The 12,231-nt window shown below is 39.3% G+C and overlaps 1 protein-coding gene across 1 annotated transcript; it reads right to left on the reverse strand.

The window, feature by feature from the left end:
• Positions 1-343: 343 nt before the first annotated feature.
• On the reverse strand, positions 344-12,146 carry myo1hb (myosin IHb). Its single transcript, XM_014003747.1, has 32 exons — positions 11,748-12,146; positions 8,660-8,821; positions 8,185-8,300; positions 7,757-7,955; positions 7,592-7,672; positions 7,350-7,529; positions 7,171-7,269; positions 6,960-7,073; positions 6,807-6,878; positions 6,605-6,724; positions 6,451-6,518; positions 6,225-6,330; positions 6,057-6,137; positions 5,882-5,973; positions 5,702-5,796; positions 5,524-5,570; positions 4,420-4,500; positions 4,236-4,341; positions 4,028-4,145; positions 3,807-3,920; positions 3,646-3,722; positions 3,504-3,572; positions 3,332-3,416; positions 3,092-3,254; positions 2,914-2,997; positions 2,498-2,591; positions 2,191-2,246; positions 1,853-1,988; positions 1,704-1,774; positions 1,166-1,263; positions 973-1,072; positions 344-895 (listed from the first exon to the last, which is right to left on the reverse strand). The coding sequence occupies exons 1-32, from the start codon at positions 11,775-11,777 to the stop codon at positions 869-871; spliced, it is 3,141 nt and encodes a 1,046-aa protein (XP_013859201.1). The 5' UTR covers positions 11,778-12,146; the 3' UTR covers positions 344-868.
• Between the last annotated feature and the right edge of the window lie 85 nt (positions 12,147-12,231).

The raw sequence follows: 12,231 nt of genomic DNA on the forward strand, positions 1-12,231 counted from the left end.
ATTTTAGGAATCTGAAGTGTTCAGCTGAATTTACAGTTTATACTGCTTTAAAACAACAAAGCTTGCTTATTTTGGTATTTATTATTTATATAACATGTTATTGATATGGTAACATCAAAATACTCTTTCTACAGCATGTAGTGGAATCTAATAACTGACAAGCTGTCATTTATTCAGAGAATCAACATTTTATTTTCTATTGTGAAGACGTCGACATGAGTGAAAACGGGCATTACAGAAAAATAAACTAAAAGAAATTAAAACTATTTCTATTTTAAGCATAATGATTCGCCAACACAGACATGACAGCATATATTTTTCCCCTTCTTCTTCTTTTTTTTTCTTTTTATGTGACCAAACAAAGCTTTCCCTGTAAGCCATGAAGACTTCAGCAGTTTCAGAAAGTGGCCAGCAGGGGGCGCTGCTACATGAGGAGTCATCACAGGAACACTGTCATCTAATAAACTATGATGTGTTCAGTTCTGCTTTTACACTGACATGGTTTAGAAAAGCTAAATATTGGAAGTTGCATGTTATTTTTGCATCTTTATAAAAACGTGTCATTCTTAAGCAGTTAAACATTTAATTTAACATCAGTAAATGGTTTGTCCTTGATTCTACATAAGTTTATTCAGAGACCGTTTCAACCCACATATTTTTCTGGTCAGTCTCCGCTATGTTTTCTACAATGTTTATTGGCAGTGTTTGTACAGTGACAGCATACATTATGAGATAACCTTAAAGATGCTAAATTAAAGATCAGCTGCCATAAAACTCAATTAATTAAAAACATCTACATTGCTGCATTACAGAGCAAACATGGCTGTTTATTTAGGAGGTCCATTAGCGAGGTTACGCCCCGTCGTCTTCATCTGGACTTGGCTCTTGTTGATTCCTAGAAAACACAGAGAGCTCAGTTAGTTGTTCACATATTTAATAACAAATTAACTTCTATATGAACTCCAAACTCACCACCATCAAGTGACCGTTCTTTGCCCTGTAGACCATGGATTCCTGACCACTTTTGAAGTCAACAAACCCCTCTCTGCCAGGCTGGATGTCAAATCTCACGCTGATCATTAAAAAAATAATAATAATTTGCACACTGAGCTGAGATTACTTCGTGTTGATTAAGACGTTGCTTCATATGATGCATGTTCTGTACCTTCCCTGAACCACTTTGATGCAGTTCTGCTTGTCTGCAGTAACACTCAGCTTAGTCAGGGCTTCGTACAGATGGTCGCACTGCAGAACCAGATCTCCCTGACAGAGAAAAAGCCTTCAGCTTTTATTACAGCAACTAATTACTAAATCACTGGCTTAGAAATACATAGGTAAATTGTGTTTCTTAAATAGATTCACAAATCTACATTTGAAAACTAACTAGTTGAACAAACTTTTAAAACTACTGAGAAAAAAAATCGCACAACTAAGATGAAATAATTACGTAATAAAAATATTTTGATTGGGTTGATAATTTAACCCATTTTTGTTAGTCCTTTTGCCCTTTTTTTCTAAGATTGAGTTTCATTCATTCTGATTTGCCAATAAATACTTTTCTTTTAATAGGTAAGACAAAAATTTTCGGAATTCACACCATGTGAGTTTGACATTAACACACTTAAACTTTATGTGTTTCTGTTTTCTAAACTTGTTTTTATAGGTGAATCAACCAATCACCTTGAAAGTTATTTTTAGTGTACCTTTTGTTTGGTGTCTTCACATGTGACATGAAGGATCAGGAAGTTGTCACTCAGGTTGCTCACAGACACGCCTACAAAAAATGTTAGCTTTTAAAAACCACATCGCTGTTTTAATCTAACCTGTTATACCCAGGTTTGACACGTGTTACCTTTCAGAGAGGTGTAATCAATCCGCTGCTTGATTTTGGCCTCTTCGATCAGGTAAGCAGCTTCCTGGGTGAAAATGAGCTGCCGGGGACGAGGCCTGAAGCCGTTCCTGTCGTATTTCACCACTGGCACACTGTACTGTGAAGGACATGACACTCCACTAAGAGCACAGTTATCTTTATTTACTATACTTTTGTACTATGGATTTCACTTTAGTATTTTTTGACTGTAGCTTATTACAATGAATAAATCCTGACAGAAAATAAAAGTAAATCCAAACAAGTCCGGGTGAAAGAAAAAAAAAGACAAAAGTGTAACATGAATTCTAATATTTGTTTACCTTGATGTGTTCATGCTGAATCATCTGAAGGACCTTCGTGTTTATGTCTGCTAGAGCTTTGTTATAAAAAAAAGAAACCATAAGTTCATTATTTTCGTCTAAAGTTATCTAAAAATGCCTGGTTTATCATATGTGCTGCTGCTGAATGGAGAAGAAATACAGGAAATGTAAATCCATTTAATTGTAACATTCCTGCTCTGCAATTTTTTTATTTTTTCAAAACCAAAATTTATCACTAGCATTGTAACAATATTATAATACATATTATTATTTAAGTCCACTTAAAAAAAACCTAAACAAATCTTACCAATTCTGGTGTCCACAAATGGTCGGCACACACTAAAGGGATAGTTCTCCTTTTTTCCTTTGAACATGGAGCTGGTCTGGACTTTTAATGAGAGCTGGAAGGAAAAACAAGGTAAAAAAAATATTCATTTTATTCTCTTGTTTTCTAGAAACAGAAATAAAACATAGCAAAAAATACTTTAAACTTAAAACATTACATATCCACAGGTATTTTCTTTTATTGTAGCTTTTTTTGTGCACTACAGTTTGTGCCGATGGGAGTAACTCTTTATTTATAAGGCTTTCTGGATGGCAGCCCAGTTGTTTTGCTTTATCACCCTATAGTGCATCCATATCTAAACATGTTTCATTTGACGAACGAATTTATGAATCTGCTTATAATAAACCCTGATGACATGGTTGGATAGAGATCTGTACCTGTGCCTTCTTCTGAGCGCTGATTCCTCTGACATACTTCCTCACCATGTTGCGAATGTAGATCTTCTGCAAGAGCTGCGAGACCTACAAAACACGCAGCAGGCTGTCACAATCTCCAGCTACTGACCTGACCTGCACCCTGATGCCTTTTGGAGCTAAATCAGCTTCAGCCACTCACCTCCCTCATGACAGGAGGCGGGGTGAGCCAGGAGTCTTTCTCCAGGACGGTTTTGGGGAGGTTCTCCTTCAGCCGTGCGAGGTAGCTCTGCCTCACGTAGGCCAGGTACTCACTGTTGTCCACGCAGGCCGGCTGATTTCTGGTCATGAAACCTTTGATGAACCTGCAGCACAAATCACAGACAGGTTATTTTACATTTAGCTGCTTTATCGTGTTTTACAGACAGATTTTTTTGTTTACCTTTTGATGACTTTGACGGCCCAAGCTCTCCTCTCTCGCTCCTTCCTTGCCATCAAACCCCTCCAACAGTTCTCAATCTTTGTGGCTATTTTGGTCAAAGTAGCATAAACTGCTTTAAACTCACTAACAGTTAATTTTGTCTGGAAAAAAGTCTTTAAACGTCGTCACTCACCAGCCTCTTTCTGTTTCAGATAGTCCTCTTTTACCCTGTAGCCTTTATATTTGGCCTGAATCCTTGTTGCTATAATGACAGATAAGATATAAAATTATATGAACTGCAGCATTACAGGTGACATCATCAAGCCTCTTCTCACCCAGCTTATGTTTGCAGATCTGAAAGGCGTCCTCTGTTGCAAACAGAGTGCCCGGGTGGCGAATGAAAATCTTTGTTCTAGAGATAAAAAAAAGTCAAATCAAATCCAAACTGTAAGGTAAGATCGCATTAATAAAGTGAGTGAGAGCTGCTGGAGTCTACCTGCCCATCTTGTACTCATCAGGTTTGTAACCCAGGTGTTTCACGAGGCACAGCACACCTTCTGATGGAGTACCTTTCCAGTTGGGCCAGGTGTCTGGGCACAGAGCCTTATACCTGAGACGAGCGGCGGGGGTCGCATGTGTGGCAACAAGCAAACAACGTGCAGCCTTTAGAAAATAAATATCACGAAAGCCAATAATGAAAAAAGAAAAAAAGTTTACCTCTGGAGAAAGATCTCATATTTACGGCGGTAGGCAAACCCAGCCCGTCTGACCCTCAGGTGCTCCATCAGCCCCAAGTACTTCATCTGATGTCTCACCAACACGTCATCGAACTGGCCTGACGATCACAAAGCCACCGGCACATGTCATCATCCGAACACGACGCTCTGAGCTGACCGCTTCGTTCCTGTCAGACCTGGTGTCTCACCTGGCTGCTTGGCTTCGTTGGGTTTGATGCAGCGGACGTACCAAGGTTCTTTGGACATCAGGATCTCCGTCAGACCAACCAGGCTGTTCTTGAACTGTGTCACCACCTGAGCAGTCACAAGTCGATGAAAAACATTCACTTTACTGTCAGTGAAGCATTCAGCATCACCTGAGCTGTTCCTTACAGTTTCAGGTCTCTTCTTGCTGTCTGGTTCGTTGGAGGGAAAGCAGTGTTTGATGATGGCATTCTTGGACTGTCTCATGACCTGAGGAGAGGAACAACTGTGAACTGCGTCTGCACAGGATTAACTCAGGCTAAGATTTATGTTTTGTGACAGGCTTATTCACCAGTTCTAAATAGTTCGCTAAAATAATTGTTTGGTTTGTGGAAATTATCTGATTAAGTTGAAACCTATTTAAACCTAAGCAAACATGCAGCCTGATGTCGCTTGAAACTTGTTGATAGCTACAAAAGTTCATGTACAGTAGAATATTTAGATGATTAAGCTTTTAAACATCAGTTTTGCACTGTGTTGATTCCTGAATACCAATAGCAAAACTATCATCTGTTATTTTCTGTTAAACATTCATTTTCTTTGAGAGAAAAAAAATTAACAAAACCTAAGAAAGCATTTGTGCTCAGAGTGTGTATATTTATATTCTGATTTCTGTGCATAGAACAAGAATTTGACTTTAGTTTTATGCATTCAAAAGCAGTAAAAATAACAAAAATCTTAAAGGGGCAATATTATGTGTTTCTCAAGCATATATTTAAATTCTATACCATAACAAAGTAACTATGTCACCTTCAGTTATTGAAATGTTGTTTATATGTTTAAATAGAAATTGAACTTGTCTTCTCATCATATCTGTTTTTAAACTCCTTGAAATTGGCCTCTGTCTCTTTAAGAACCTCCTGCCGCTTCTGTCCCACCCATTTCAGCACAGGGCTGGGTGAGTGTGTGCTCTGTGATGAGGAAGCTCAGCTTGGAGACACAGCCCAGAGGAGGAGCTGAGCCCAAAAGGTGGTTCTAGTCCCAACCGGTCGTTTTGCTCCCCTGCCTGCTGCCTCAGGACACTACAGGATTTCTCAAACATGCATGAATGAGTCAAAGCAAGACTCTGAGCATGTCTTTGATGAGAGGATAACATTATAACATGATATAAAACTCTAAAAAGTTTATTTTACATGACATTGCCCCTTTAACTTTAAAAGACCTCTGAGTTAAATACATCTGTTTGCATGGAATAAAATAAAAAATAATGTCAAAATTTAAGAAAAAAATTACCTCTTTTCCACTTCGATACAACAGATCATTGTTTTTGTCCAAAAATCCTGAAATGTTTGAATAACAAATAAGTCAATTCTGTATTTTTTTTTGTTTGACAGACTTTGAGTTGCATCTTTAAGAAACCGTAGCAACACAGTTTCAAGTGTCTAAAGATGTTTTTTACTTTGTCTCTCACCAACGACACAGTACGTAACCTCCCCAGCGTAGTGCAGCAGACGGAAGTCTCCTCTGTCCAGGGTTTTTCTTGTGTCTTTGTTTGCCAGTTTGTGGCTGCGAATGGAAACCCCATTTATTTTAAATGAGTAGAATATTTGCAGTTGCATTTTTAATTTTCCTGCTAAGCTTGAAGTCTCACGTGACAAAGTGAGGATGGCCGCCGATCTTTTCCTCAATCTTTTCCAGAAAAGTTAGATCTGTGGCCTCTCCGGGCCGCAAACATTCCTCATCCTGTAGTCGTAAAAACATCAATCGGTGTGTTTTTGGCAAAGCATTTGTTATGTATTCATTTAGTTATTTTATGTCTTTCTTACCAGCAAAGAGATGAGTCCTCTGAATTTTTCCTCCACCAGATCACAGATGATCTTGTTGTTGAAATATGGCACAGGTTCCCACTGTTTACAAAAATAACATCAGCTATTAAACTTTATGAGCTGAAATTAAAAATAATAGTTCCACTTTGTGAATAATAAAGACAATACTTCAATCCCTTCCATCTCGTACTCTTCCTGTTCGGATTTGAGGGTCAGCTGGATGAAAAGCTGCTGCAGCTTCTCGTTGCAGTAGTTGATGCAGAACTGTTCGAAGCTGAAACAAACCGTCGGTCTTGTCAAAGCCAGATTTGTCTCTTTTTATTTATTTATTTTTATTTTTTTTTGGGGGGGGGGTATTAGCCTTGAAATAATTTGCTCAGATGTGAAGTTTCACCTGTTCACGTTGAAAACTTCAAAACCGTAGATGTCCAGCAAACCAATGACGGTTTTCCTGGAGGAGTCCTGCATGGTACACACAGTTTTATGGGTTTAAGGGTTTTGCTGATTTAATTCCCTCCCATTTTCAGCGAGTCAAGACTAGAGTTCACCTTGTTAGCTAAAGATTCATTGATCTTGTTGACCAGCCAGTTGAAAGTGCGTCCATAGATGGCTTTGGCAAGGGCGTCCCTGGCGTATACTGCATGGTCCACAGAGAAGGGACTGAGCACCTTTAACATTAAAATAACGTGGATTTATTATCGCAAATGAACAAGAAAAAGATCAATTGTTTTGAAGATTAAGAAATGTCACCTCCTCTGTTTTGGCTTCTATCTTTCTGTGGGTTAAGCCCTGTTGTAGCACCTGATTAGGAATCCCCAACAACTACGCAGCAAGAACAAAGAAAAACACAAAGCATTAAATTCTCTGAAGGTATACATGAAAGTTGAATGTTGACTTTTACACCTTTGACACCCATTGCATCTCTGAGTTGTTGTTGAGAGTGGCGTATCCTCGAGCATCTGCATCAAACTTTACATTTCCCAAGTGGAGAACACTAGCAATGATTCCAAACAGGTCCTGCATGAAGCCGAGAGGGGAAAACAGTAACAGATTAACCCCAGAAATGTCAAATATGCTGTATAATAAACATATTTAACCTTCAAGGTCTCCTCACCTCTGTTTCACCTTCACTGAAGTCTATGACAGAAAGGGCTTTCCTGACTGTCTTCCAATCACGTTTATCATTGATAGAGCTAACTTTGGCACAATCCCCCTGCAAGCAGAGAAACTCAAACTCTAAATGAGAACTATTTTGCACGCACCTCATGCCTCCTTCACTTGTTTCCACCTGACCTGCACAAGGTAACGGTAGTTCTTGCAGTTCCTCTCCAGGCCGAGCCAGCGAAGCAGGTCTTCCTCTCCTCCCTCCACCAGCTGGTAGAAGATGTGGAAGTTTCTCTCCCCGTGGTTCTGGTGAACCACACGGGACTTCTCCAGCAGGTAGCTGAGGATGTGGCCGCCAACGGCTCCACCCTGAGAGGACAGTCAGTTCTGGTAAAGCTCATCAGATCTTCAGCTAAACGCTCTCAGTTTACCTGGTGGTCGAACTGGATGTCCATGTATTTCCCGAAGCGGCTGGAGTTGTCGTTCTTCAGAGTTTTGGCATTTCCGAAAGCCTGGAGGAGAAAAAAAACTGATTTAACTGTTTTGTTTTGGGTCTTTTTTCAACCCAATACCAGATTTTTAGAGCCAACACTGACTTCAAGCACTGGATTGGAGAGAAGCAGCCTGTCCCGGACGTTGTTCAGAACTTTGGTACTTGGACAGCTGACGGCGTAGAACTGAAGGATTTTTTTCGAGGCCTCCGTTTTTCCAGCCCCACTTTCCCCAGAGATCAGGATGAAGTGGTTGTTGGACTCAGACTGCATGGTGCGGAAGACGTTGTCTGCCAGAGCGTAGCTGGAAATGTAAGGACGAGTTCATTAACAAAAAAACTCAAGTTTGTTTCACTTCAAAGATGAAGCACAACTTTTTTTTTCTTGGACATTTTTTGGACAAAAAGCCCAATAAAATGGATTTGTTTATTTACCGACCCAATGACCATTACCACAGGTGTCTAAAGCTCCTGGATGAGTTCCTTTAGAATTAAAGCTCCCTGTTTGCATGAAACAAGAACAATAAAACTCACATATGAGGCGGCAGTTCAAAGAAGTTAACTCCCATGTAGGTGTCCATTTGCTTCTGGCTGTAGATGTCCAGCTCTTTATACGGATTCACCGTCACCAGCAGAGTCCCGATGTACGTCTTTGAAAGAAGACAAGGACGTGAACTCTCACTCTGCCACGCTTGCACATTTGACAATAAAAACAATTCTTTTTAATGATCTCATGACGTTAAACGATATCGATGCATCGTTCCTCTGCTTATATTTAGGTTTGTCCTTTATCAACAGCAATAAGTTAAGTTAATCACTTGTCCTGTGGTGACCTTCTGAGTGCTCACTCTGCACGTTAAATGAACCAGAGCTGCCATCTCAGCAGAAGTTGGTGTGGTGTTGGGACAAAGAGGGGTTTGGAGGTCAAAAAGGGGGCGATGTTGGGTTAAACTGAGGGGGGTATTCAAAGTGAGACCCCCCAGGAAGGACAGAGGGAAAAAAAACTCACATAAATGAGATTCTCATGGAAGCGTTTCCTCAGGTTGTCCAGGAAGGCACTCTCACTCGTGTAGGGGTCCAGGAGAACAAAGTCCTGGATGCCCACGCGATCCCGGGCCGTCAGAGAGGCCTCCATGTTCCTCAGGATCCGGCTGCACCGCTCCTCCAGGCTCTGTGAGCAAAGCAGCAACAAGTCAGTCCTATCCCCAGATGTCCTCCCACCTGCAATTTTTTATTTTATGCTCCCAAAATGGCAAATTTTTTTGTAATTTTTGACGTAACCTTAAATATTAATTTGTCAGGATTTCTGAAGGTTTGGATTTGGACTCATTTCCTCCTAATGTCAAACAATAAACCTGCATAACACACAATGTAGCAACGAAACTTTAACCTGAAACATTAGGCACTTTGTTATAAAGAGTTTGTCTAAATGCAAAAATTTTTAACATTTCTTTAGCTGCCTCTTTTTAAAAAAAAAGACAATTTAATTTGACATTTGACACAGAACGTGAAGGATATCATTGTTTGAGACTTCGCTCTTGTAGATTATAATTTTGGCCTAAGTTTTTTTCTCTACCATTTGTTTCGTTTTTTTGTTCAGGTTTTTAAAACACTATATATACTGAAAAGCCATGTCATCATGTTCAGGCATTCAGCAGCTCAATGAGACAATGAGCCGCCAAAGTTGAAAGAAAAATATGAAAAACCTTCAGATGAGCTGTGGCTCGAGACCACTTCAGAAGGTTAGAAAATTGCATTTTTTGGTCCAGATCCAAAATATAAAATGGCACAAAAAGAGGCATGGCATGATAGACTATTATAGTTTATGTCCCTGCTTTATAAATCTGTCAGTGCTGCAGGATACATTCACACACATGCTAAGAATTCTGGTAAATTACATTTCCCAAAAGGCGACTCACTGCCTGCGTTTTCTGCTTCTATCCCGTCAGCGGCCTTGGTCACATCCTCTATGCACACGTCGGCTCTAAATTCAGCCTCTGCTATCTTATCTGCCTTCATGTTTTCTACAGATCCATCAGTCTTGTTTACAACAACAGAACATCCGTGCTCAATACAATCTAGTCATTATTTTTAGCCATAGGCCCAGGTTTCACGAACACTCACAACAAATAAAGCACAGTCAACTGGTCGTTATGAGATGCGTAAACAAAACTACTTAATACACAACTCGATTTCTGCCAGGTAATAATCCATTGCGCTTTAATTACGATGCCATGAAGGAGCCGTCTGGGATCATGTTCCAGTAATTTGGTATTCATAGCTGCCAAGCTGACCCGTCACCAAGTCAGAGTTACTCAGACTGACGAGCTGCTGATCTACTGACAGCAGGACGTTACAGCGATTTTGAACTGAAAGAAACCATTTCTAAACACAAAACTAAACACTGAACACAACACGTGGAAATAAAAATGTTAAAATGTTTAAAAACTCTTTGCAAAAAGAACATATAGCAAATAGTTTGCCTTCATACCCAGGTCCCACTTTCAAAAGAGAATTGCGATCTCAATGGGATTTGTCTGGTTAATTAATGGTAAGAAAAGAAATAATAAACAAATAATATACCTACCTGGAGGGTCTTTAATGTTGGCCGTTTTATTTCTGAAGCAAACTGAACTGAACATCTGGTTTTATTGAACGAACACAGGAAACTCGGACAGATTACAGTCTCTGCTTCCTTTAATAGGAAGTCATAAATTATAATGTGAGCGTGCAACAAAGGATGTAACTCTATTTCTAAACATGTCTTTATGTGAAAGCTTATTTTTGTTTGTTGAAGTAAAAAAAAGAGTCAGAATCCAGGCTATCTTTACTTTCTTTCTAAAATAATATGTTGAAATACCTCAATTTCAACCCAACATCACTCAGTTTACATTTTCAATAGGAAAAAAACTCTCATATTGTTTTTAATAATGAGCTATGAAGACAGATGTGCGCTTTTTCTTTAAAATAATATTATGTCTTTAGGTCCTGAAATTCTTTACCCTTTTTTATGTAGCTTTTATGTTCTTTAGATTGCATCAGTAATTAAAAAAATAAAAATAAAATAAAATCAGAACATGCATAGATGTATTCTTTTACATTAAGATGAAGTTTTGTATGGTTGCAATGTCTTTACTGATCACTTTTTTTAATAAAAATACAACATGTTTAAGAATATCCATCCTGTTCGCTCTTCATGCTTCTTTGAGCTTCTAAGTTATCAAGTGTCATCAAGTAGGGAAAACAATTGTCATTCAAAGGAAATGTGACCTCAGATGAACTCAGGGCAGACACAAATAAAATAAAAAAAGAAAAGACCTTCCTTTTTGTTACTATGTTTAAACAAAGCGCTGCAGAGTAATTAAGTCCCAACCAATTACTGAAAACTGAAAAAAAAAACATACAGTATAAACATGTCAAGTGAACAGGAAACAGGAAAATCTATCTGACCTAGAGAACATCACCTGAGAGGACGCCACATTGTCCCTGTCCATCCAGCATGGTAGTAGATCCTGTTACGCAGCCACAAAGTGGCTGTTAGGATCCTGAAAGAGATAGCGCTCCTCGTGGGCCACTGACTGACACACATCACCTGGGGCAACACACGTTTAGGGGGGCTGCAGGTGTCTGAAGAAACCCGACCTTCACCAGCCTCTGTTGGCTCTGTTTCACATGTATCTGTCTCTGCTTGTGTGGTGAACAAAAGATTATTTTACTCTTGCTTTTAGCTGCTGTAGCTTTATGAAAAAAGGCTAAACCTGCAAAGTAAAATGCTGCATTGGGTGAAAATTCTCCGTGAAACACATTTTTTAATGTTTTACGGAAAGAGATGCACTTTCTCAGAACATCTGAGGAGCTTTGGTTCTTTTGTCTTAATCCATATTTAATCTAGTTCCTGAAAATCTTCAGAATAATGATTTTTTTTTTAAGTCACATAAATCTGATATATTTAAAACACTCAAGCATAAACTCAAGAGACCAATTTTCCCTGTTTTATCTTTAAATATGAAATAATCATCAAAGATGCTTCAGTTCTAAAACAAGCTAAATATCAATTTTGACACAAGTGCAGAAATAAATGTGTTGATTTCATTTACCTCTCTTACTTCCAGAGTCCTGTGCGTCATGGTTGGATCAGTGTTGTATGAAGAGAATTAATCCAAATTACTGAGTTCCAGTCCACAGGTGTGTGACTTTAGCTGAGGGCTTTTTCCATAATGAAGCACTAGTATTTCACCAACACTCTATACTTTCCTGTGATGCTCCATGCTCTTTTAGTCATAGAAATATTGCCATAAATAAATCTGGATCCACAGTCCTGCTTAAACAGAAGGACGATGAGGAGTGTGAGGATGAAGAGGAGGGAGGAAGTGTTGTTTCCTGCCGGTACGATGCTCCTGCATCGTCAGTGAGGATGCAGGAGCAGGAGTGAGCTACCTGCTTCTGGAAGCTCCTGGCTGCTCAAACATTTATGGAGCCCAGGCAGCAAACATTCATTCAGCTCTTCACCTGAGTGTTGAATGGTATGTTCATGTATGGAGCGTGTGTGTGTGTGTGTGTGTGTGTGTGTGTGTGTGTGTG

This window comes from Austrofundulus limnaeus, unplaced genomic scaffold, assembly GCF_001266775.1.
Source record: "Austrofundulus limnaeus strain Quisiro unplaced genomic scaffold, Austrofundulus_limnaeus-1.0 Scaffold20, whole genome shotgun sequence".
Classification (NCBI taxonomy): Eukaryota; Metazoa; Chordata; class Actinopteri; order Cyprinodontiformes; family Rivulidae; genus Austrofundulus; species Austrofundulus limnaeus.